This window comes from Saimiri boliviensis, chromosome 8, assembly GCF_048565385.1.
Source record: "Saimiri boliviensis isolate mSaiBol1 chromosome 8, mSaiBol1.pri, whole genome shotgun sequence".
In the NCBI taxonomy this organism is placed as follows: domain Eukaryota; kingdom Metazoa; phylum Chordata; class Mammalia; order Primates; family Cebidae; genus Saimiri; species Saimiri boliviensis.
The window spans coordinates 61,783,245-61,809,706 of record NC_133456.1 but is presented as its reverse complement, the minus strand read 5'-3'; the positions used below and the strand labels follow the sequence as shown (position 1 = coordinate 61,809,706).

Genomic DNA, 26,462 nt, shown 5'->3' with positions numbered 1-26,462 from the left:
TTCCCAAACTTGCCTCCTTCCATCTTTATCTTAGATAAGAGCAGTTAAGAGCAAGTCTCTCCTTCCAGTTGCCCAGCCTAAAAATCTAGGAGTAATCACCTCCCACCCCTGCCCCCAGAGCAAAAGCCAAAGGGCTTACAGTAACCCATAAAACTTTGCAGCCCTTCCTGCTCCACCCATGACCCTGTTCTTCCTTGTCACTCTTCCTCCTGCGGTGCCCTTCTGCTCATCAGTCCCCTTACTCTTTCTCCATCATCCCAAGCAGGGACCTTAGCCACTGATGCTCCCTACTGCTTGGAGTGTTCTCGCCTCCGTCAGTGCTTGCCCTCCTCTTGCCTGGCCTTCAGGCTTCTGCTCACATGTCAGCTTCTCAGACCTTCTGTATTAGTTCATTCTCACACTGCTACAAAGAAATACCCAAGACTGGTATACCCAACTTACAAAGGAAAGAAGTTTAATTGATTCACAATTCCACATTGCTGTGGAAGCCTCGGGAAACTTAGAATCGTCGTAGAAGGCAAAGGAGAAGCAGACATCTTCTTCGCAGGGCAGCAGGACCAAGTGACTGCAAGCAGGGAAAATGCCAGATGCTTATAAAACCATCAGATCTCATGAGACTCACTCACTGTCATGAGAATGGCATGGGGAAGCCACCTCCATAGTCCAGGTACCTCCACCTAGTCCTGCCATTGATGTATATGGAGATTATAATTCAAGATGAGATTTTGGGTGGAGACACAGCGAAAACATATTATGTTCCCTGACCACTGTTATGAAATGGCACAAGCATCCTGACACACACACCCCGGGCCCCTGACCCTGTTTTACTTTCCCCATATCATTACCACCACTGACTGGTCTTCTCGCAGTAGGATATAAACGTCATGACAGTAGAGTTCTCATCCCGGATGCCTTGTCCTTCTCTCCTGGCTTGAAACCTAGCACAAGCCAGCCTGCACTGAATACCAGGGTGTTGTTGAATTCCACCTGCAGTGACTTTACCATCTCCTGTGGTGGCTCCATTACTCTGCTTATCATTTGCAAATCTCCGTCTCCAGCCTTTAGCTCTCTTCTGAGTTCTGGACACACGTCTGAAAGCTGGGGAAGTCCACAGCACTTCAAATGCAGTACTGATTCTTCAATGACTGAGCTGATTTATCTCCTTTCTCTTTCTTTTCTGCTGACCACACATAGGTTAACCATCCCGCCATACCTCCAGCTTTTCAGAATTGGAATTTCCATTTGATTCTTGAATCTTCTTTCTCTCAAGCGCCCTACTCCATCCAGTTCTGTACTTCATACTGTTAACTCCCCTAGGAAAATTTGCTCCAAGTCTAAGCCATTTTCTTCTCTCTGTGTCCTCTCTCTGCAGGTTCTGGTTATGTCTAGTTCCAGTTATCCCTTAGCCTGCTTTTAGCTTCCTGCCTGCTCCCAAGCTCTGCTCCTCTCCAGGCATCCCCCACCGGAGCTGGCATGGTTAGCCTTATCTTGTCATTCCAAAACTCCTTCTCCCCGCTCCCCTCCATAGCAGTGGATTTTTACTTTGTGTCTCTTACCACCTAAGAGGGCCTCTGTTGTAAGGTTGTGTGATGGATCTCCACCACTACTTCCACCAGAGCAGCTTTGAGAGGAGGTAGTAGGGTGGTTTGTTTTTAGAAATGGGCCCCTTTAGGCTGGGTGTGATGGTACATGCCTGCAATCCCAGCACTTTAGGAGATAAGGAAGGAGGATCTCTTGAGGCCAGGAGTTTGAGCCTAGGCAACATAGCAGTACCTTGTCTCTATTAAAAAAAAAAAAAAAAAAAAATTAGCCAGGCATGGTGGCAAGAGCCTGTAGTCCCAGCTACTTGGGAGGCTGAGGCTGGAGGATCCCGTGAACGTAGGAGTTTCCTTCCTTGAGCCTGAATTTGAGGATGCAGTGAGATATGAGCGCACCACTACACTCCAGCCTAGTTGACAGAGTGAGACCGGTCTCTACAAATACATGCATATGTACATACATACATATGTATGTATATAAAAGGACCCCTTTAGTTTCAATAAAAGATTCTCTACCTTTTTTTTGTTGTTGTTAAAGGAAAACTATGGACTTACAGATTATGGTGTAAATTCATGTATTGCTTTTTTAAATTGGAACCTACCTCTTAAAATATAAGATATGAATATGTATAAAAATATATATAAATGTGTGTGTGTGTGTGTGTGTGTGTCTGTGTGTGTATTTTTTTTGAGAAGGCTCTCTGTTGCCCAGGCTGGAGTGCGATGGCACAATCGTGACTCACTGCAGTTTCTTCCTCCTGGGCTCAAGCAGTCCTTCCACCTCAGCCTCCCAAGTAGCTGGGTCAACAGGCATGTGCCACCACACCCAGCTAATTTTTGTGTTTTTTGTAGAAACAGGGTCTCACTATGTTGCCCAGGCTGTTCTTGAACACCTGGGCTCAAGGGGTTCTGCCACCACATCCCAAAGTGCTGGGATTAGAGGTGCCCAGCCAAAACCCACCTCTTCTTTAACCTTATCACCTGCCACTCCCCAATTCCGCAACACCACTCAGTCTGTCCACTCTTCCTAGTCACATCAGACTACTGGCCTTGTCCTTGGATAGATCTAACTGCTTCACATCTGTGACTCCAGGGAATGCACATTATAGCGCCTGGTACAAAATAGGTGCTGAACAAGTATTTGAAGACTTGTTTTTGATCAGAAAGGTGAGCCATCATACACATCTGTCACCAACCCCAACCAATCATGATTTAGCTCCACCAAGCCTGTGTTTCCCAAGGTATATTCCCTCATCCACCCATCAGAATCACCTGGCTGTGCTTGTTACAATACAGGCTCCCCACCGTCCCCCAGACCTACTTATTCAGACCTCTGGGATAGAAGGTAGATTTATAACAAATGCTGTAGATATCCAGACTTGAGAGTTAGTGCTCTATGTATTGATCATATCAGTTGAGCATATTATTTACCAGTCACCGTTCCAGGTTATAAGATTGCAAAGATGACTACACCTTGGGTCTTGCCCTCACAGGAGGGATATCGCACATGCTGAATGTTTCAGTAGTGTCGGTGAAGAATTCTGAGAGATGTTGAGTTCTAGAGGGACCCACCCAAAGGGTGCAGTACTTCAAAATATATTCCATCGGTGTGGTCCCTAATAACAAATCTGATGTAGGAAGGTAGGGCTGAGCTTGACAAAAGGGACCCCAAAATTATCCTTATTCATAGAGTGCCTCCTGGGACTAGATTGAGGTGGAGACTGTGTGGAAGGGCCATGATTGGCTGGGAGAGAGTGGCTGGCATCTGAAATTTGCTTGTCCCACTCTTGCCCTCCTGAACCCATAAACTCTAAATGGCCCAGGATTTTATTTTTCATAAGGGGTAAGGTCCTCTGAGAACATCTGGCAGGGCAAGGCCCTGACATAGGTACTTCCATCCTTCCACATCTGGTTGCTGGTTGCTTCTTGCAGAAAGGTATGAGGGCCTTAAACATCCTCAGTCAGAAACGTTTCTGGTCCTTACCTGGTACTAGCTGCTCAAAAACATTTCTGCTTTTAATATTACAGAGACCATTTACCTACTTCCAAACCCAGGGAACATGGCAACAGTTTAGTGATCTGGCGTGCGGATAGTTCAAAACTTGGTCTTTCTTAACTTCGTGGTCAACTCTTAACACTGCTGAACTTCTCTCCTCATCCTACTTGTACTAAAGGATTAATATATCTCAAGATGAAAGGAGCCTCACTTGCTACTGTCAAAGAGCTGTAAGATAGACTAGGGGTGACCATAGGAAAGCAGGAAGAAATCAAAATCAAATAAACATGCAGAAATAAAACCTTTAAATGGTGTAGATATTTTCAGTAGATGCATTATTAACTGTCAGTAATAGGGCCTGGACCACTTTCGTATGCGACTCTTGATCAGACAGGAAGCTGCTGTAGCCGCAAGCCACAGATCTATCTAAAAGTGATTAAAATGAAATCATCTTTAATGGAGTGAATGGCATATGAGGGGCATACTTCATCATGTAACTAGGCTGTGCAAATTTTCCCTCTGACAGCTGACCCCGATGTTGTAAATCCAACAGGAAGACTGACGTTTCGGAGATGTAGTCTGGCTTTTACGTCTTCCTCTTTAAAGTGGGTTTTCTTGTCTGAAACAGAATTATCTCTCGCATAAGATGGAGTATTGTCATCATTGGTTTTTTTCAGCAAACATTTATTGTGCCTGCCTATTGGGCATGTGTATCCAGTAATTGGATATACTGTACCGTATAATGTTTCAGACATCTTTTCCCACTTCAGCTTGTTAATGTGAACTTGCGATTTATTCCTTTGTGTTAAGCACCGGACTAGATACTGCACATAATTATCCACAATTTTCTCACAGTACTTAATTAGGCTATATCAGCAACATTTTACAGATGAGAAAATTGAGGCCCACAGAAGTAACTTGCCTGAGGTCACACAGCAATACAGAGCAGAAACGGGAGTTGAATTAGGACCGTATGCCTCAGGCCCTGGGGTCCCTGACCCCACTGCACACTGCTTTCCTGTGAACATGAACATGGATGGGACACAATTCTCTCATATCTGATTTTCTAAAATATCAGAGCCGGACAGGACTTAAGAGGTTATCTGGGTCTACCACTTAATCTTACAAATAAGGAAACCAAGAGCCAGTTTCATGGGAGATAATTAAACCAAGGACTCCCTGCTTCAGAATTTGCTGAGGAAAGAAGAGAGCCCTTGCCTGAAGACCTGTATTTAAGTGCTTTTACAGGACTATCCTGCACATTTAAGGATAACCTCTTCTTCATGTCTTTGGGTGTTGACAAATGCATTTGTGACAATGGTGATTTTTACATTTGTCTTGTGATGTTGTGGTTTATTGGAGTTGACTTTCCAAGCTAGCATTTCTTATGGTGACTTGATTTAGATGACACAGGCCAGCATGTCTCAAATTTTAATGTACATACAAATCACCTAGGGTTTAGCAGGTCTCATGGGGACCTGGAGACAGCCGCTCTAACAAGCTCCCAGGTGTTGCTACCCATTGCCTGGTTGCACTTTGAGTGGCAAAGATGCAGGCAGGATTTGAAGAAACCTTTTCAGCTTCTTTGCTTTGTAAGAAGCATCTCTAGGTATACATATGAATCTTAAGTGGTGCTATGGCCTGATAAAGGATAGCCAAGTAATACTTAAGATAATTTCCTTAGGTATTTACAGAGGCCTCTGTCCCCATGAACTTTCTTAATGAGCTTAGGCTGTAGCAATGACATCTTTAAAAGTGGGGTTTAATGGGGAAGGCCTATTTGGAAAGTCTGAATGGAGGATTGTAAGCTGCAGGACGGCTGGGGCCATGTTTGGTGCAGAGTGTGTTTATGATGGTACCAGGCCAAATATTGGTCATGCAGGAGCTGTTTAGGCTAAAGACTAAGGGCATGGTTGTCAGGTAGCCTTTGGTTCAAGTCCCAGATCTCCCACTAACCGATGGTGTATATTTGGGCAAGTTACCTTCAGACTGACTTTGCCTGTTTTTAAAGTGAGGTTGCAACTATTGTTTACCTGAGGTGTTTTAAGGAAGATAAGAGGAGATCATGTATGCATGTACAACATGGTATGTGGTCTTTCAATTATCAGGGTCTCAGCATTTCTAGAATAAGAAACAGGATAAAATGCTTTCAAGCACTTCACTTCTTCCTGAATTGTGTTATTTGTATTACATTTTGGGGTGTCTTTATTGCCAGGGATTCTAGTGGCATCTAGCCTTCTCATGCATCTCTACTTCTGTGCCTTGCCAGCAGTATTGCTAGATGTATGGTGGGGAAGCAGGAATGGCAGGCAGGAACAGTAGGTGGGCCCAAGGAGGGATTTGACACAAGATGTGCTATGGGATACCTATGCTGACAGTGACTGCTCAGTTATTACTAGGAGTCAGCCTAGTTTAAAGGGAAGGTCATGGGCCTTAAAGCCAGATAGACCAGGAGAAGAACCCAGACCTGCTACTTAAAAACAAGTTCACTGAGCCTCAGTTTCCTAATCTGTGAAGTGGGGATAATGAAACCAACCTGACAGGATTGCTGTAAGAATTAGAGGTAATATCTGCAAAACCCTTTCATATAATACATGCTTAATAAAAGGAAGCAATTATTACATGAATATTATTAAAGAGGAAACTCCTGGTGGAACAATACAAATTCGTTAACCTCATCCATCGAGGGGGGCATTTATTGTTCCATTGCTGTGTTCACAACTCTAGTTGTATACTGTGGGAGGGCGTTGCATGATTCAGAATATTCCGAACCAGGGTCCTGATTCCTGGGTTCTGTGATTTTCCTTGGCTCTGGCTTTATCTTCTACTGGGAATGGTCATTATTAGCATGTATGTTCCTCTCTCAGCTTTCTTTCCCATCTTCTGTGTCCCAGGAGAATAAAAAGACGATATGAACATTGTTTCTTTGCCTTTGGGAGCCTGGGGAATTTCCGAGAGGAGGGATGTTGGTTCTAAAACATAAACTCTGTGGGAAAATGTCTTTTTCTAGTGTGATCACCATTGTATCTTCAGCAGCCATAAGAGGTGTATAAAAAATTTTTGTTGATTGAATACATTTTAGATCCCCTGAGACTCTTTGTTACATGTTGCCAGCAGGGTGCGTGGGCACCGTGGACATCCTGGCCGGAGCGATTATTCTCTGTTGTAAGGGCTGTCCCGCATACTGTGGGATGTTCAGCAGCACCGCTGGGCTTCTTCCCACCACATGCCAGCAGCACATCCTCAGTTGTGACAACCAAAAATGTCTTCAGATATTGCTAGATCTCTTCTGGGGAGCAACATCACCCTCAGTCAGATGAGCACTTCTGGTCCGCAGAGATAGGGTTGGGACTAGGGTTCTGCTGGGAAGGGAAGGTTTGCAACATGAATGAAAGATAAAGATTTTTAAAGCTATGAGAATATATTGTATATGTGATACCAGTGAATGTTTCCTTCCTTGACATGCATTGCAAACATTTACCGTCAGTTGCTACAAGTGTCTACTGGGGTCACAGGGAAGAGAGGTGTGGCTGCCCGCTGCCAAGGCTGCAGCATTGCCGCCAACAGCTTGCACTGCTACTTTAAGAAACAGTAACTGTAGATGATACAGCTGTGGTTCAATTTTGAATCAGCAAGTTCAGAACAGACTGAACCTGTTTACAGGGCAGATCGTTTAAAAATCTTATTTGCTCTTTTGAAATTGATTCTGTGGATATGGCCCAATTTTCCTTGTTAAGCAAGTATGAAGTTCAGGTATAAGGTTTAGGCACATTGGTGTTTTTCAGTGACTGTTGGAATCAGATTTGGCTCACAGAAGGACGCTGTGCCTTCTGCTGGCCAGCCAAGCCAACTACTTACTACCATCAATACTTCCGACAACCCTGTTTTGCTACTTTGAACCCTGAATATTCAGAAAGGTGCCCAGCAGTGGAAAGAATCTTTGAGAGCATAGAATCACCCTCCTCCATGAAGAAATTAGGAAACAGTTTCCATGGAGCCTGACATCCTCCTTCCTTTCTTTCTTTTTTATTTTTATTTTTATTTTTTATTTTTGAGATGGAGTTTTGCTCTTGTTGCCCAGGCTGAAGTGCAGTGATATGATCTTGGCTCACTCTAACCTCCGCCTCCCAGGTTCAAGCAATTCTCCTACCTCAGTCTCCTGAGTAGCTGGGATTACAGGTGCACATCACCATGCCCAGCTAATTTTTTGTATTTTTAGTAGAGATGGGGTTTCATCATGGTGGCCAGGCTGGTCTCAAACTCCTGACCTCAGGTAATCCACCTGCCTCGGCTTCCCGAAGTACAGGGATTAACAGGCATGAGCCACCACACCCAGCCTATGTCTCCTTTCAAATCCCAATACATCAGTATCGTCACGTGTTAGTCTGTTAAAATAGAGCTATTGTCAATGTGATCCTTTTGGTTTTTGTGAAGATCTTCCCTACCCTGCTCCACTGGAAAACTATTTTAATATTGTTTCTTCTCAGAATATTATATAGATACAGTCTTGTATTGAAAATGGTGTTCAGGCCCAGAGGTTGTGGCTCACTCCTGTAATCTCAGCACTTTGGGGGGCTAAGACAGTGGGATCACTTGAGGCCAAGAGTCTGTGACCAGCCTGGGCAACATAGTGAGACCCTGCCTCTACAAAAAAATACAATAATTACCTGGCTGTGGTGGCATGCACCTGTAGTCTCAGCTGGGAGGCTGAGGCAGAAGGTTTGCCTGAGCCCAAGAGATCGAGAATACATTGAGCTATGATTGTGCCACTGCACTCCAGCCTGGGCAACAAGAGTGGGACCTTGTCTCCCCTCCCCCGACCACCAAAAAAAAAAAAAAAAATGGGATTCTGCAAAAATGGTGGCTTTGCTGAGAACATACTAAAGGAGTCAACTGTAAAACTCCATTAAAAATTGCAAGTGTATATATGGCTTGGATGGGCAGCTGAGCAGTGAGGGGTGAAAAGCAGGAAATCACAGATGGGTCACCTGTATTCACATCACATATCTGTGGCCATGGGCAAGTTCCCAGACCTCTCTAGGCACCAGCCTACTCGCCTGTAAAATGACGATAAATAATATTGACAGCTGCATAAACAGAGTTGCAGGGATTCAGTACTGCATTGGAGGTCAGAGGCTCAGCACGCTAGCAAAACTTCGGCACAGTAACTACGTGTTAGTTGTTGACACGGTTGTGTTACACTAACAAGCACTTCCTAGTTGTTACTTGATTCAAGAGTCTTTTTAAGGGACTCTAGAAACGTGATTTCTTCAAGAAACCTGGATAATGAAACTGAGAGGACCCACATAACTTTGTACTATTACCTCCTGCACTGGAATATGAGTAAAAGACCAGACTGTGGAGACACAGGCATTTAAAAAGAACCATATATAACAATGCTCATCAGTGATTTTTTTGTCTAGGTTAAATGGTATTATCCTCATGTTGTATTTGCCTAAAATTGATACAATACTGTATGAAGCAAACATTCAAATTATACCCATTCTAAGCCATTTTAAATTGAAGTAAACTGTAAAGATTAGTTAAAATTTTTTGAAATACACAGTTTTTTGAATGAAAAAAATGCAAAGTATATTTCCTTTTTTGGGCCCTAGAATCCCATCACACACACACACACACACACACACACACACACACACACACACTCACTCTTGCACAGAAGAAGCCCTGTGTTTACTCTCCTGTGTGCTTTGGGGGAATCCAGGAATGTGGGCATATGTAATAGAGCAGTCAGTAAAAAAAAAAAAAAGTCAGATGTTAATGTAAAAATGATAGATTTTTCGTGCTAACAGTCTATTCAGAAAAAGTTTAAGATTTTCAAAGTTGTTTCCCTCATTTAAAAAATAAAGTTGAAGAAGACATACCTACATTAAATAGGCAAATTAATATCTATCCAATTTGATACTTCAGTAACCACAGCCCAGTCAATCCACGTGAACTGACGGATTTCATCAGGGGCCCAGGCATGGTCTGTCATTAGCAAGGTATTGATTGAGTACTTCATTCTTTGCCACACTCTTCGACATAGTTGTTTTAGGCTTAAAGTCTGACAACAACAAAATGCATATGGTGGTTAATGTGGATTTGCTTTTCTAAAAACAAGGTCCAGCAAATTTCGTTGTAAGTTCAGTGTTTTACAGTGGATTTCTTTATTGAGCTGCACCTGCCCAGTGGAAGTCCCTTGTTTTCCCTCAAACTAGTCTGTGATTGTGCTTCCTTAGTGACCTTCTCATAAGGAAGCTGTATTCAGAAATGCTTTTTTTTTTTTTCCCCAAACAGAGCCTCGCTCTGTCACCCAGGCTGGAGTGGAGTGCAGTGGCCCAACCTTGCATTCAGGCGATTCTAGTGCCTCAGCCTCCTGAGTAGCAGGGACTACAGGCAAGCACCACTGCTTCTGGCTCATTTTTGTATTAATATTTTTAGTAAAGGTGGGGTTTCACCGTGTTGGCCAAGCTGGTCTCAAACTTCTGTCCTCAAGTGATCCACCTGCCTCAACCTCCCAAAGTACTGGGATTACAGGCAGGAGCCACCGTGGCTGGCCAGAAATATTTTTGATATTCAGGTTCAACTCGTAGGGAGCGTTCACTGGTTCATAGTTCAAAGACTGTAGTCCTTGCTGAGCTTTCCCCAACCTGGGCATGGGCCTTTGGCATCGCCTCCACCTCTGGGCTCCTGTGAGTTTTGTGTACGTCACCGGTCTGCAGCGATTTAGCAACTGTTCAGGAAGTACAACATACTGAGGGGCCTTGGGGACAATTTCTCAGGGGTCAGTGTCTGATAAAGAGCATTGCTTTTATAGATTCCAGATCCTCGTGGGTCAGCTGTGATTAAGGTACTTTCTCCTCTCAGCAAGCTGCTTATTTCTCACCAAGAACCAGATATGGGCTTTCAAGCATTATTTTGGGGGTGATATGTAATCTTAGGGTGATATAATTGTACCCCAACATTTTTGAGCATGAACTGCTAATTCAATATAGGGAGAAAGAAAAGGTGGCAGGCATTGAGAGTCTTGAACTCCTTAGGTTTCATGGGACCAGGTCATTTTGCCATCCCAGGCAATGGTGCTTGGTAAAGCTAGTTAAATTGCATAGTGTGTCTGGTGACTAAACCTGTAGTATGTTGCCATCTAGTGGAACATATAGCAAACTAAAGATTAATGCAGTCTGACCACAAAGTTCGGCTGAGCTGATTAAATCAGCTGGAGAAAAGAACTGCAAGTATTTTCTAAAGGCAGGTGTTTTGGTAACATGCAAATTCATATGAAACCAGAGTTGACTTTTCTTAAAGTAGGCAAATGGTCACTCTGTTTCTCAAGAGTGAATATTCACCACTTTTCAAACATGTCACTAGGTCGGGACACTGCATTTTTATTGTCATCTTACAGTAGGCAGTTTCTCGTCTAAAGTCCTAGGGCAAATGCTTGGTTAGCACTAGGTTATTTTGGTATGTTTTTAAATGTGATCTTAAGGTATCCATTCCCTTTCTTATTAATCCATACTTACTGTTTTTGTTTTCTATTAAATTTTCCAAGAATAAATGTACTGATTTTTAGGAGACACAAACACATGACTTCACAAAGTAGGAATTTCACCTTTTAAATTCTAATGAGCATCCCCAGAATGTCCAGTCCTGTGCTTTGAGACCTGATTTTTAGGAAGACCTGAAAGATTCTACTGTGGGCTGTTTCGTGAGCATTGACGGTTTTGTTTGTGTCTTTGTCCTGCTCCTGCTTGCCCAGATCCCTCCCCGGTGCCACGGCAGCTGAATGCGCATCCAATCTGAAGAAAATCTACACAGTGCAGACAGTACAGGTAAGATCAAGAGAGGGATGAAGCGGATTAACATGGCACACGTCGGACACCTGATCGCCCACCTTGAAATCTGTTGTGCTGGCAGCCACTGTCCAGGGTTCTGCCCTGGAGTTAGCTCTCGGGTCCAGGTTGATACAACTGCCCTTGACCAAGTCCACCCCAGGGCCAGCTGAGCACACAATCAGGTGGCCTCTGCTTTTCTCTTAGCAACCTGTTGAACTTTTATTTACTACCTAAACCTTTCATAGACCCACACGAAAGGCAGACTGCCATGTGGTTGAGCGAAGGTTTTTAAGACCTTTATCTGTGTCCCTGTTCAAACTCCAGCTCTGCCACTGCCTCTCTGTGCCTCTGTTCCCCATCAGTGAGAGGAAATGGTGCCTTCCGTGCATGGTTATTAAAGATTCAGAGGTCACATAGGGAGAGCAGGATAGTGTGGAGCATGAAGGTGGAGAGTCTCTGCTTAGTTTCCCACTTCACCTCCCAATTCTATCATTCTAAATTAGGCATGAAACCCCTTTCATTTCTGTACAATTAGTGTAATGGCAGCACCAACCTTCATGGGTTACTGTGAGGATTGAATAAGATTATGTTTATACCATACTTAACGGAATACCTAATACATAGCAGATTCTCAATGAATGCAGGCTCTTAGTTTTATTAGTTCTTTCTCTATCCAACTCTGAGGGTGAACATTGAAAAAACGCAACTGGCCAGTGGCTTATGCCTGAAATCCTGACACTTTGGGAGGCCGAAGTGGGAGGATTGCTTGAGCCTAGGATTTCCAGAACAGCCTGGGCAACATAGACCCCCATCTGTACAAACAATTTCTTTAAAAATTAACTGGGCCTGGTGGCACACACCTACGGTCCCAGCTACTTGGGAGGCTGAGGCATGGCCATCACCTGAGCCTAGGAGTTCAACACTGAAGTGAGCTGTATTCACACCACTGCATTCCAGCCTAGACAACAGAGCAAGACACTGTCTCAAAAAAGAAAAAACCTGATAGATTGAGTTGATCACATTTCTTTTCTTCAAAAGCAGATTCTATCCATTTTCTCCTGCCTTCTAGTTTAGTGTGCTGGTGCGGATAGAATAAGGCTTTTGAAGCTGCTTCAGAGTTGCATTGACCATATGTCCATGAATTTTCTAGAAGGGACGGGTTTTAAATAGCTTTCCTGTTGTATCCCTAAATCTTTTAATGTCTTAGAAATTCCAATAGATCAGCATCTAGATTGTGTCTCTTAGGCAGCCTCTTACATGCAGAAGTAGCATGGAGATCCATTTTTTTTTTTTCAGCCTGTTGTCGCAGTATCTGGTTCAAAAATTTGGCATGCGTAGTTACAAAGTCCCAGGAATCTGATTGTCAGGTGCTGCGTGTGGCTACCAAGGGCAGTGAGCCGGCTGTGAAGACACAGTCCTGACTGTGGGCCATTTCTGGTGTAGCTGGGGAAATGACATAAGCGTGTGGGAAGCAGAGCAGCAGTGCCGCTGTGAATAACCATGCAGTGCCAAGTACAGGCCGCACCGCAAGGCAGCATGAGGGCCACCGTCCAGAGAAACCAACGCGCTCAGAGTCTGGGTTGCCTCGCTGCGCATCTCCTCTTCTGTGGATTTAGGGACTTTTGTTACCTCTTTCCAGCAGCCATTTTACAACCCTCAGAGCTCTTAATTTGAAGGCCTGTCCTCATGTAGAGGCTCTCAGAGTCTCATTAGACTTTTCCCAACCCACAGGACATTGGACCATCAGGACTATGCAAGCGGTTCCAGGGCCGACACTAGTCAGATGAGGGCATTGCCTTGGTTTTTCTGACCCTATGAGATAAGCCAGGGCATTTGTTTGAGCCTCTGAATTTATAGCATTTTAGAGTCATCAGGGAGCAATTTAAAGCACCCAGGCAGGCACATATTAGGAAATACTTTCTTTGAAGCTGTACTTTATTGGGATAGAATTTATATGCAGTAAATGCAGATTTCTTAAGTATAACTTCTGATGAGGGTACGCACACACAACCATCACGCATATCAAGATGAAAAACTTCCCCATACACCAAAAGGTCTCTTCATGCCCCTTCAACCCCCATCCCCCAAAGCAACCACTGTTTTCATTTCTACCACCATACATTCATTCTGTTACTGAACTTTATATTAATGGAATCATACCATACTATATTATTGTGTCTGGTCCCTTGCACTCAGTGAATATTGAAGGAGTGAATGAATGAATGAGGCCAAGCATGTTGGCATATGCCTGTAATCCCAGCACTTTGGAAGGACCATTTGAGGTCAGGAGTTCAAGACCAGCCTGAGCAACATGGTGAAACTCAGTCTCTACTAAAAATACAAAAATTAGCTGTATTAGAGTGGTGGCACACACCCATAGTCCCAGCTACTAGGGAGGCTGAGGCAGGAGAATCACTTTAACCCAGGATGTGGAGGTTACAGTGAGCTGAGATTACGCCACTTAACTACAGCCTGGGTGACAGAGCAAGACTCTGACACACACAGACACACACACACACACACACACACACACACACACACACACACAGACATACACTCCCAAAAAAACAAGAATGAATGACAAGTTAATAAATGAACCACTTGGGGCTGGGCGCAGTGGCTCATGCCGGTAATCCCAGCACTTTGGGAGGCCCAGGGTATGGAGCATGAGGTCAGGAGATTAAGACCATACTGGCCAACATGCTGAAACCCAGTCTCTACTAAAAATACAAAAATTAGCTGGATGCAGTGACACATGCCTGTAATCCCAGCTACTCAGGAGGCTGAGGCAGAAGAATTGCTTGAGCCTAGGAGGTGGAGATTGCAGTGTGAGGATATCGCACCACTGCACTTCCAGCCTGGCGACAGAGCAAGACTATAAATAAATAACCACGTTCCTGAGTCGTAGCAGACTGCTTCTGTGAGGGATTCTGTAGGCCGCACGTTCTCCGTGGGATCAAAGGGTGATTTTTGCATGGGAAATGGATCATTGAACAAATCTCATTCTTGCTATATACGAAGCATAGAAGTCCACACAGTCCGTAAATATATATGGTGTCTCTGTGGTATTAAAATTTCATCATGGGTAATTAGGAAAAAGGGTTCTTTTAGGGGCTAAGGGGGTAACAGTGAAAAAATGACTGATCAGCACTACTCTAAGGATCAGGAAGTTCCTTTCTGCCTCAGCTGTCTCTGCTTCCTCAGTTTCTCATCTGTAAAACTGATGTCGTAATAGTGCCTACTCCCTAAGGTTGAGTGGAAATTAGATAAGCGGGTATATAGTTCTTAGCAGATGTGGCCAGCTTTTACTTAAGTGTTGGTGAATTCTACCCCTCAGCTCCATCAGTCATCTGGCTAGGGTGTGGGCTAGGGTCATCACACTGCCTTGGTTCACGTCCCGTAGCTGACACTTACTGGCATGGACAAGTTACTTAACCTGTCTGAATCTCAGTTTACTCATATATAAGATGGGAATCATTGTGATGGTGATTTTATCATGCTGTTGTGAGAATGAAGTGATACAATGAGGTAAAGAGCCACAGCAAGCCCCCAGTAATAATGGTAAGGTCATCTGCTGTCATTTGTCTAGTTCTCTTGAGACATCTTTTCATGCTTTCTTCAGCCATATTTTATATCAGAAAACTCTGTGCCACTGCTTCTGGATTATTTATGTCAAGTGATTATACTCTGGATTGCACCACCGCTAATACCTCTTTATATGTAAAGACATTTAAGATATCAGTGACTTTTGAGATTTCAGCCTGTGAGTATCCTTAACATCTGATAAAGTGTCCTTAGTATTTAAGAACTGGCCAGGATACTGTCCTGCAAGTCATTTGAGGATATGCTTTTGTCCCACTGTCTTTTTATTTTATTCTAGGATTCTATATTGATTTTTTTTTCTTCAGAAACAAGGTCTCACTCTGTCACCCAGGCAGGAGTGCAGTGGTGCAGTCCTAGCTCACTGCAGCCTCAAACTCCTGGTCTCAAGAGATCCTTGCACCCCAGCTTGCTCCCCAGTATCTAGGACTATAGCCATGTGCCACCACACCCAGCTAAACTATTTTACTTTTTGTAGAGATGGGGTCTTGCTATGTTGCTCAGACTTATCTAGAATTTCCAGCCTCAGACTGTGTTCCCAACTTGACCACCCAAAGTGCTGGGATTATAGGCATGAACCACTTTGGCCTGTATGTCAGTTCATTTACTCTCACTCCATTAGCTCTAAAAAAAAACCCTGCTTCCCCAATCATGTTTATGTTTTCCTCCCATATGTGTTTGGATGAAAACTAAAAATCATGTGATATTAATGATTGCCTTATATAAAGACATACATGTCTTTTTATACTTTGAGGCCCTTTTGCAAATCAAAGTAGATGGGTTTAGGGGGCCGGGCACGGTGGCTCAAGTCTGTAATCCCAGCACTTTGGGAGGCGGAGGCGGGCGGATCACAAGGTCAAGAGATCGAGACCATCCTGGTTAACATGGTGAAACCCCGTCTCACTAAAAATACAAAAAATTAGCTGGGCATGGTGGCACGTGCCTGTAATCCCAGCTACTCAGGAGGCTGAGGCAGGAGAATTGCCTGAACCCAGGCGGCGGAGGTTGCGGTGAGCCGAGATCGCGCCATTGCACTCCAGCCTGGGTAACAAGAGGGAAACTCCGTCTCAAAAAAAAAAAAAAAAAAAGTAGATGGGTTTGGGAGAAGAATTGTTACTCCATCTATTAGCTGAGAACACTGAGGCTGGAGGTAAGTGGCTCAAGCATTCAGTGGAAAGAGCCAATCATGCCTTGTCTCTAGGACTGGAACTCCCTCCACTTGAATCCAGTTCTCTTTCTTTTCCTCCCCCTAATTGAGGTGTGGAGGAGGCTCAGCCTTCTTTGGACCTGGGAACCTTTGATGTGGATACTTTCATCACACCCAACAGTTATTCTCTGTTGTTAATTAACAGTTAAATTCATTTCTACTTTCCTGCCTTTCTTGGAAAATTATATTTTACCTTTAGGTGTGTTTTCCAGGTTCTTATTTATTCTTTTACTCTTTTGTGAACCTGTCCAGATTTTCCACATTTCTCTTGTGGTTTTGCATCCTCAGCAGTTGCAGTGCAGGATGGAAAATGGCTTTTAGCTGGGTGCATTGGCTCATGCCTGTGATCCCAGCTACTCGGAAAGCTGAGGTGGGAGGATTGCATGAGTCCAGGAGTTCGAGTTCAGCCTGGGCAGCATGGTAAGACCCATATCTCTAGGAGGGGAAAAAAACCAGAACACAGCTTTTGAACCAGCCCTATTTTACCTCTTTTTTTTTCTTTTTTTGAGACGGAGTTTCGCTCTTGTTACCCAGGCTGGAGTGCAATGGCGTGATCTCGGCTCACCGCAGCCTCCGCCTCCTGGGTTCAGGCGATTCTCCTGCCTCAGCCTCCTGAGTAGCTGGGATTACAGGCACGCACCACCATGCCCAGCTAACTTTTTGTATTTTTAGTAGAGACGGGGTTTCACCTTGTTGACCAGGATGGTCTTGATCTCTTGACCTCATGATCCACCCGCCTCGGCCTCCCAAAGTGCTGGGATTACAGGCTTGAGCCACCGCACCCGGCCCCTATTTTACCTCTTAAAGCAGACGTCCCCAAACTTTTTACACAGGAGGCCAGTTCAGTGTCCCTCAGACTGATGGAGGGCCGCCACATACTGTGCTCCTCTCACTGACCACCAATGAAAGAGGTGCCCCTTCCTGAAGTGCGGCAGGGGGCCAGATAAATGGCCCCAGGGGGCCGCATGCGGCCTGCGAGTAGTTTGGGGATGCCTGTCTTAAAGAATGAAGAGCTACCTGTCAGCTGTGATTTGCAAGAGAACTCTCCTTTGTCCATAGTTTCTGTCTTACCTGCTACAAGACTCAAAATTCCACCCCTAAAAATTCAGTCCTGTACAGCACTCTGTCTCAAATCTGTTATTTGATGTATCACCTTCAAGATTTTGCCACACTTGTCTCACTTATACTGCATTCTACCCATTATTTCTTATAAATTGACTTTTTATTAAATTTGCTTAAAACAAACTTCATATTTCCTCTGTAAGTGGAAATTCAGCATCGTTTATCATACACAGAAAGTCTTCACAAAGAATATATGTAACCTATAAAAATTAAGAAAATATTACCCCTGCATATGCCAGACTTATCCTATGTACTGTCAATGATATCAAGACTTCATTTCATATCAGCAGGTCAAGCTGCCTGACTGTGGTTGTGCAGTTATGGATCATTAAGTTAGAGCAGCAGATTGCTTTCCAAACCCTTGGGAAATGAGGGCTCTTCCTTCAGAAGAAGAGGTTTCATAGGTCAGTATTGATCCTAGAGGATGATGGAAAGATTGATTGCAAGGACTCGCTGCCCAGGACACAACAGGACAGCCCATGGTGGGTGGTGTCCTGTAATAGAATGACCTGAGTGAACCACTTGGGTGAAGGGAGGGGCCTGAGAGGAGAGAGGAAGAAACCCAACTCTGAAATGAAAGAGAAAGACCTGCAGCCAGGTCCACCTCATAGTTCTGTCTAGCACAGACTTCACATCAAGTATAACCAGCTTCTTTATCCATCATTTAGTTTACTCATTATATGCATAGTAGGATCAACATCTATAGCTACAACCCAGTTGTACAGAAATGTAACCGAAGTTAAATTGTTTGTGTTCCTCCACATTCTCAGTGGAGGGCCATTGTGTGTGTGTATTGGAGTAGGGGCGAGATACGACCTTGTTAATTAAAGGTAATTAAGTCACTTCATCTGTGAAACTGGGTCTCGTCCAATTTTAGTCTCTTTTGGGGAGAATGGCCACCCCGTTTTCCTTCTCCACATGAGCAGGCATATGCCAAAATACCCTGGCCCCTCCAGACCTTGGGCCATACTCACCACCTTTGGCCCTGTTATAACCTCCTGTCATGAAGACCCCCTACTGTCACCCACATCCAGACCCCAGGCCCTACTGTCCATGGGCTTTCTAGCAATTTTAAGCTTCAGATTGAGAATTTAGGAAATGTTGGCTGTCTTCCACCTACCCCACCAGAAGGAGGGAAACTTTATAAGGTTGTGGCAGGCTCGCCCGGCAAGAATAACGCTCCTCCCTTCACAGCTGTTCTCGGACCTGGCCACCATATTGCCCAACACTGTAGGAATGGGGGTCTTCTCTGGGCATCTTGGAGCCTCATGGGCTGTACCAGGAAGCAGGTTCCACACCGCTCTGCTCTAGGGCTCCCCAAACTTTGGGTAGGGCTCTCTTCCATCCTTTCAGGGTTTTAACCCCACTCTTCTCTCACTTCATGCTTTTAACCCCCAAACTCTGAGTTTATTTTTTCCTAACTGACTTTCTATGTGGTGGGAAATTATCTTCACATCCTGTCACATCTGTCCACTCTGTGATCACAGCTCCACAGTTGGGCTCTCTCTTTAAGTCAAGCCCTTTTTGGAATTCAAAGGAAAACCCATTTCTCTCTCAAGTACCTAGCTCTTGTAAGTCAGAAGGACTTCACTTTCAGCTTTTTTGTCTGCTGTGAGTTAAAAGCATCCATTAAGCTCTTCAGTAGCCTGCTCGGTTCAGACGTCTATTGGCCCTGTGCATAAGTACCACTGATTCAGTTGGTGGGAAGCCCCAGGCAACCAGTAATACCTAATGAGCAAAAGTATTTGTTTTATTTTTTGAAAATACTCTCCTGCTACACATGCCACAACCTTGGAATACATCTTGGATTTTTTTTTTTTTTGAGGTGTATTTGCTAAGTGGTTTTGTTTTTTATTTGTTTTGCAAAACAGACCTTTCACTTTGTTGTCTGTCAGCACATGGCATCTTTTCTTCTGAAGAATTTCCAAGTGCATTCTTTTTCTTCAGAACATTCCATTAGGAAATTTGCCAGCTTTCCTGGTGATTAATGATTGTCTATTTGGCAGAAGACTGTCAGGTGGGGCATAATTGCTCCAATCAGTACTAATAGACTGGGGATTTGTCAAGTGGTCAGCATATTAATGGGTCTAACCTTACTTTGCTTCCTTCCTTAGGCCTAGCAAGTGCTTTCACTTTGCATTTCATCATTACATTTTCCATTGAAATAGCTGTGTCCTTATACAGAGGAGGCAACTTGGGTTTCAAGGGCTACATGGCCTGTGAAGGTTATCCTGAGAACCTAGGTCTTAAATCCACCTATTAGACTCCACTGGACAGGTGTCTTCCCTGCCTCAGTTTCTCAAGGAGAGGTGCCAGATTGGTGCTCCAGAACATACCCACCAAGGAGTGGATTGCTGTGGTCCAAAGCTGATTCTCCCGCGTTCCGCTCTGTTCCCCATGACTCATCACAGTGCCCTCTTCACAACTGACAGTCACAGATGTTGACTGAATGAATGATGCTCAACTTTTATACCTTTTCTAGTCCTAGGGTGATTATTAAGGCTTTTTAAAAAGTATTCAACCATCATTAATAAACATTGTGCTTAGTTTCACTGCAATCTTCTATTTGCAGCCCTAACAGAACTAATTGTAAACCTAATGGCTTTTGAAATCTACTTGTAAGGTTTTATATATAGTAAAATTTAAGTGTTTCCATTTTCAAGATGTGTTCCAGAGAGTATAATCTTGAATCACCAGGCTTCCACTGTAACAGACCTTTCACTTTTGCAAGGGCGGAAGAGGTTTTTAGAAGCTGAGTAATGCTAGATTCCTTCCTGTAGGTATTTCACCAGCAGACATACTTCACAAATATTCTACGCATTGGATGAGGTTTCCAACAGGGAAGCAGACCAGTTTAATGGCACATGGTTTTTAAATAGGGCTTTTTAAAAATGGTGTGACTGGATATTTCGCTCCTATTTTGTGCTCAGCACAAATGTACAAATATTTGCTTTAATGAATATGTTAAGCCTATCCCTGATCTTCTTGGGCTGTAATCTCTTCCTGTCAAATTTGCCAACCCAAACAGAATCAGTCAGTTGTCTGTTTTTGTTTTCAAGAGAAGCTTCTAAAACTCCAGTCTTTAGCATGATCCTTAGAGTGTTTTTCTGATCTTTGAAATGGAAGAAGTGTTTTGTTGTCTTTTTTTCAATGTGCTTCAAATACTAGGTTAAAAAGTCAAGATTTGGCTGAGCCCAGTGGCTCATGCCTGTAATCCCAGCACTTTGGGAGTTTGAGGCAGGCAGATCACAAGGTCAGGAATTCGAGACCAGCCTGACCAACATGGCGAAACCCCATCTCTACTAAAAATACAAAAATTAGCCTGTGTGGTAGCACATGCCTGTAATCCCAGCTACTCAGGAGGCTGAGGCAGGAGAATCGCTTGAACCTGGTAGGTAGAGGTTGCAGTGAGCCGAGATCGCACCACTGTCAGCCCGGGCAGCAGAGCGAGACTCCATCTCAAAAAAAAAAAAAAGAAAGTCGAGATTTAACAATTTTGACAGGGATATGGTGGCAGGAACTTTGGTTTGTGATGCCTTTAAGGAGACTTGAAGTTTGCCAGCACCAAAGTCCTCTTAGTTTTACCTCAGGCAGGGGTTTTCATCTTAACTTCATTTCTGTGCATAAAATCTACAGAGGTCATTGCCACATCATAACTGGGTTCTCAGGCTGGAGTTGACAACCACCAGCCTCTCGGGAATTATGTGCATCTTACTGGTGGGAAAACATCTTGAACAGGTGTCCCTCTTTCTGTGGCTTCGCCATCTGATTCCTGGATGCTAAGATTGGAGAAAGATGTGTCAAAAACATATGGCAATATCTTCAAAGAAAATAGCTGAGTGGTTAGGAACAGGGGTTTGGGAATCAAATTGCCTGGGTTCAGATTCCAGCCCAGCCTACCCATCCTCACACCACAGACAGGAACTGAAATATTGGAATAATATTATTGGCACAGATAGCCAAGCATTTGTAGGATAGGTACCGCCATAAAGGCAGATGCGTGTTTGAGGAGCTACTGTTCTTACATTAGCGTTCAGCTCCTCCTGACGCTAGCACCAGTTTAATAGAAGGGTGCCAAGGTGAATTCTCAATTAATACATCTATCATCCTATAGGGTTTTTTTTGCCTTCAATTTGATCTTACAGTTCATCATTGCCACCTTTGCAGTTAATTCAGCTTTATTATTTTTTTTTTAACACAAAACAGGCTTGAACAACCCAGCAGGATTATCATTCAGCATAAATAAAATTCCATCCCACCCATGTGACTCAATTCGTGAGCCCAGGATTGATTTTTCTAATTGCTCTTTTACTCATACTGATTTCCTCAGACCCACTGGGAGACGCAGATGATCACCCTATTCTTATCTCACCACACAGAAAAATATTTCTTGTTTGCACAGTAATTCTGTGCATAGCATTCATAGCATAGTAATTCTATGACCTACTCCAAACAAATGGGCAAGCATTTTCTTCTTCTTCGCCTCAATCCGCATCCTAATCCTAATGGTCATGCCAAACAGTGAGTCTTGGGAAAGGTTCGTCTTTGCCTGATGTCCTTATCTTTAAAACAAGGATAACAATCACGCCTCCTCCTAAGACTGTGATTAGGATACGTTGCATAAACGTGGAAATGTTTATAGAACAAAGCCTGGCACAGAGGACGGCTCCAGACCACTTGTCTTTGCTGAGACTCTTCCTGTTTTATTACTATTACTTTGTTATTTTTGTGTAATCTATTTCTGTTTACCAGTTGCCCTGTGTCTTAGTTCAGGCTACTATAACCAAATACCATAGACTGGGCAGTTTCTGCAACAAACCCTTGCTTCTCAGTTCTGGAGTCTGGAAGTCTGAGATCAGGGTGTGAGCATGGGCACATCAGGTGAGGGCTTCTTCTGGTTTGTACGTAGCCACCTTCTCCTTGTACCTTCATGCGGCAGAGGGAGGGCTGGCTCTCTTCATCTTCTCATAAGAACACCAAGCCCGTCATGGTGGCACTTACCCTCATGACCTGATTACCCAGAGGCCCCACCTGCTAACCCCATCCTATTGGTAGTTAGGGTTTCAGCATATGAATTTGGGGAAGACACAGACGTGCCGTCTATCACACCGTATATCTTGCGCAGCTTGTTGCTTCGATGCCTAAGCTGTTCCCTGTTCCTTTAGCAGTGGAGAGATAAGGGGGAAACAGAGTGTCTAAGGTGGTTTCTCTGCCATCTCCTTTACCCCTCAACCCCCAAGCCCCAGCATCACTGACTCCTTCCAGGCTTAGAGAAAGACAGGGTCTATTATAATGAAATAGTTATAAATCTGTTCAGTACATATATTCAGTACTAAAGGCTTTAGTAGATACTATCTAGCTGTCAAAAACCGTTAGCAAAGTCCTTTCCGATTTTATGTGTGGACATGTTGCATAGGAATGTTTGCTTAATAACCATGGCTTCCTGAAGCATAGAACTTGGCACAGCATCAGCAAGGAACGTCTTTACTTGTTGTTTTTGTGTTTGTTTGGTTTTGAGGCAGGGTGTCACTCCTGTTACCCAGGTTGGAATGCAGTGGTGAGATCTTGGCTCACCTGCAGCCTCGACTTCCCGGGCTCAAGCTATCCTCCCACCTCAACCTCCTGGTATCTGGGACTACAGGCATGTGCCACCGTGCCCAGCTAATTTTTTGTATTTTTTTTAAGAGATGGGATCTCGCCACATTGTCCAGGCTGGTCTTGAACTCCTGGGCTCAAGTGATCCGCCTGCCTCAGCCTCCCAAAGTGCTGGGATTACAGGCGTGAGCCACTAAGTCCAGCATTCTTTAATGTCGTATACATTTTCTAACAGAGAATTAGAAGGGATACTGAGAAAAATCTGTTTTGAATGGATAAAACAATGAGAATAAAAATGTTTCTTTAATGTATTAATTTTGTAATCTAGCAGCATAATAAATCAATACTGGGTATATTAAACAAAGTATTTGTTTTTCTTTTAAAGATATTCTGGAGTGTATACAATAATATCCCTCCTGTGACTAGCCTGCCTTTGAGATGTAGTTACCATTTAATGAGAGGAGAGAGGCGACCACTCTGGTAAGTGTCTAATGTGTAATTTAAGGTCAAGGTGGGAAGGAAATGTTTGTGAACCTCATAAAAGATCGTATCACCTGAGATGTGTCTCACATGAACCACACAGAAAGTCTGTGATACCAGTCATGGCCCAGGGTTGGAGGGTAAGTGTCCTCCTTCTTTAGTAGCTTGAGGTAGTGATGAAGATGGACAGTAAGTTAGTTTGCCCAGTCTAGAGTCCCAATTAGTGATAAATCCTTATGTCATTCACTCCTTCTGAATTATTTACTCATTAATAAAATGGAAATGTGTCTTATCTTGATTAGTAGCAAATGACAGAAACCTAATTTGTTTTTGTGTTTTTTGTTTGGTTGATTGGTTTACTTTATTTTTTCTTTGTTTTCAGTCAGCGTCTCACTCTATCACCCAGGCTGGAGTGCAGTGGCACCATCACAGCTCACTACAGCCTTGACCTCCCAGGCTGAGGTGAACCTCCCACCTCGGCCTCCCAAGTAGCTAAGACTATACGTGTGTGCCACCACCCCCAGCTAATTTTTTATTTTTAGTAGAGATGGGGTTTCACCCTGTTGCCTAGGTTTGTCTTGAACTTCTGGGCTCAAGTCATCTGCCTGCCTCAGCCTCCCAAAGTACTGGGATTATAGGCATGAGCCACCACACCCAGCCACCAGAAACCTAATGTGAGCGAAAAAAAAAAAAGGAATATGTTTTTAACTTGCGACTGGTAAGTTCACTGCACTGGTAGGGCCAGTTTCTGGCAGATCCAGCTCCAGGTTTATCAGGAATCTGATGCTCCCCACCAGAATTATTTTGCTTTATCCTACATTGATTTAATTTTTGGTTTAATTATCTACAATCTGAGGTGGCAAAGTGGCCTTCATGTGCTCCAGTCTTACGTCCTGCAATTTTACCAATGTCGGCACTCTGCAGCTGGGATAAAATCCCAGGGCTGACTCTCATTGTCCCACTTTGGGTCTCTTTTCCATTTCTGGCCAATCACAAGGACTAGGAAGAGGCAGTACTCTCATAGGCTAGCCTGTGTCACAGGCCCATCTTTGAAGCCAGGATGTGGAATCAACTCTGCCTGAGTGTATTTCACAGAAGAGTAGGGGGCAGGTGGCTCTTTAGAGGGAAACTGGGATGCTCTAACCAGAAAGGGAGCAGATGCCCCCTACAGGGACACCCACGAGGCCTTGATACATGGTTGATAGGAGAATCACATGAGACAGTGTTGTGATTGTGACATTGACGTGTAAGGGCCTTCTCGTGTATGAAGCAGCCATATTCATTGTCAATCCCAAAGTCGAGGGAGCCTCTCTGCACCAACCCTTTGAGGATGAGGATCTCAAGTCCCATTGCCCTCCCTGCCCATGTAGACACTGAATGCCACTTTCTGCCCTCTCCATCCCTAGCTCCTTCCTTTCGTTTCCTCTGCATCTGTTTCCAACAAAAGGACTGGGGAAGAGTTAATTTAAAAATGTCCAGTCTTACTCCAGTTAAAATGGCTTTTATCCAAAAGACTGGTAATAGTGAATGCTGGTGAGGGTGTGGAGAAAGGGGAGCCCTCGTACACTGTTGGTGGAAATGTAAATTAGCACAGCCAACTATGGAGAGCAGTATGAAGTCTAAAAGTAGAACTGTCACATGACCCAGCAGTCCCCCTGCCGGATATGTACCCAAAAGAAAGGAAATCAGTATGTCGAAGAGATATCTACACTTCCACGTTTATTGCAGTACCATTCAGAAGAGCTAAGATACGGAATCAACGTAAGTGTCCATCAGCAGATGAATGAATAAAGACTATGTGGTACATGTATACAATGGAATAGTATTCGGCCATCAAAAAAATGAAATTCTGCCATTTGCAACAACATGATGGAATTGGAGAACATTATATTTAGTGAGAGAAACCAGGCATGAAAAGACAAATATCTCATGTTCTCAAACATATGTAGGAGCTAAAACAAACAAACAAACAAACAAAAAAACCAATTTAATTGACAGAGAAAGATAGTAGAATGATAATTAGCAGAGGCCTGGAAGTTGCAGGTGATGGGGTGTGATAAAGAGGGGATGATTAATGGGTATAAAGATAACGTTAAAATGAATGAGGTCTTGGAGCATAGTAGGGTAAGTATACTTAACAATAATTCATTATCGATTTCAAAATAACTGAAAGAGTGGAATTGGACTGTTCCTAACATAAGGAAATGATAAAGGATTGAGGTGATGGATAGATAAATACCCTGATTCAGTCATTACACATTGTATGCATGTATCAGAATATCACATGTAGGCCAGATGTTGTGGCTCAGGCCTGTAATCCCAGTATTTTGGGAGGTCAAGGTGGGAGGATTGCTTGAGGTCAGGCGTTCAAGACAAGTCTGAGCAGCAAATTGAGAGAGACCTCATCTCTAAAAAAAGTTTTTTTAATTAGCCAGGTATGGTGGCACATGCCTATAATCCCAGCTACTTGGGAGGCTGAGGTGGGAGGATTGCTCGAGCCCAGGAGTTCAAGGCTACAGGGAGCTACGATCATGCTGCTGCACTCCAGCCTGGGTGACAAAGTCTTTAAAAAAAAAATTCAGTTATACCCCATAAATATGTACAACTATTATGTATCCACAATAAAAAAGAAAAAAGAAAAATGCCCAGTTATTTTTGTTTTAAGGTCATGTGTTGTTAAACTAAATGTAGGTAGACATATTTAAGTGTATGTAGAATCACTTCGTCCTGAGTCTAACTTTAAACGTTGGTCTTTGGCCCAGGGAAGAGGAGAGTAATGCAAAAGGCGGCGTATGGAAGATGAAAGTCCCCAAGGACAGCACGGTAGGTTCCTTCTGATCTTCGTCTAGAACCAGCGAGGCTTGGGGTTGTTGATGGCCTGTGATCAGCATTCTGTGCTTTGCAGACAGCCTATTTACTTGGCAGTCCCCAAACAGGCTGGGAGTGAGAAATTCTGCTCTGACCTCGATGATTTTCTGCCTTACACTGTTGCCTTGAAAGTATATCATTGTGCTTCTCCATAGACGTGGTGTAATATGTGACTGTATGATGCAGTCTGCAGGAGTAAATGCCTGTGAACTTCACAGAAA

The 26,462-nt window shown here is 43.7% G+C and overlaps 1 protein-coding gene across 3 annotated transcripts in view; it reads left to right on the top strand.

Annotated features, from left to right (window-relative positions):
* EIF4E3 (eukaryotic translation initiation factor 4E family member 3) overlaps positions 1-26,462 on the top strand; it is a 77,254-nt gene that overhangs the window by 31,784 nt on the left and 19,008 nt on the right. For all 3 annotated transcript variants that reach the window (XM_010350104.3, XM_074404551.1, XM_039477475.2), the window contains 3 exons: positions 11,294-11,366; positions 23,279-23,373; positions 26,136-26,196. In XM_010350104.3, the coding sequence (XP_010348406.1) occupies positions 23,348-23,373; positions 26,136-26,196 (87 nt within the window). In that variant the 5' untranslated portion in view covers positions 11,294-11,366; positions 23,279-23,347. The remainder of the gene's footprint in view (positions 1-11,293; positions 11,367-23,278; positions 23,374-26,135; positions 26,197-26,462) is intronic.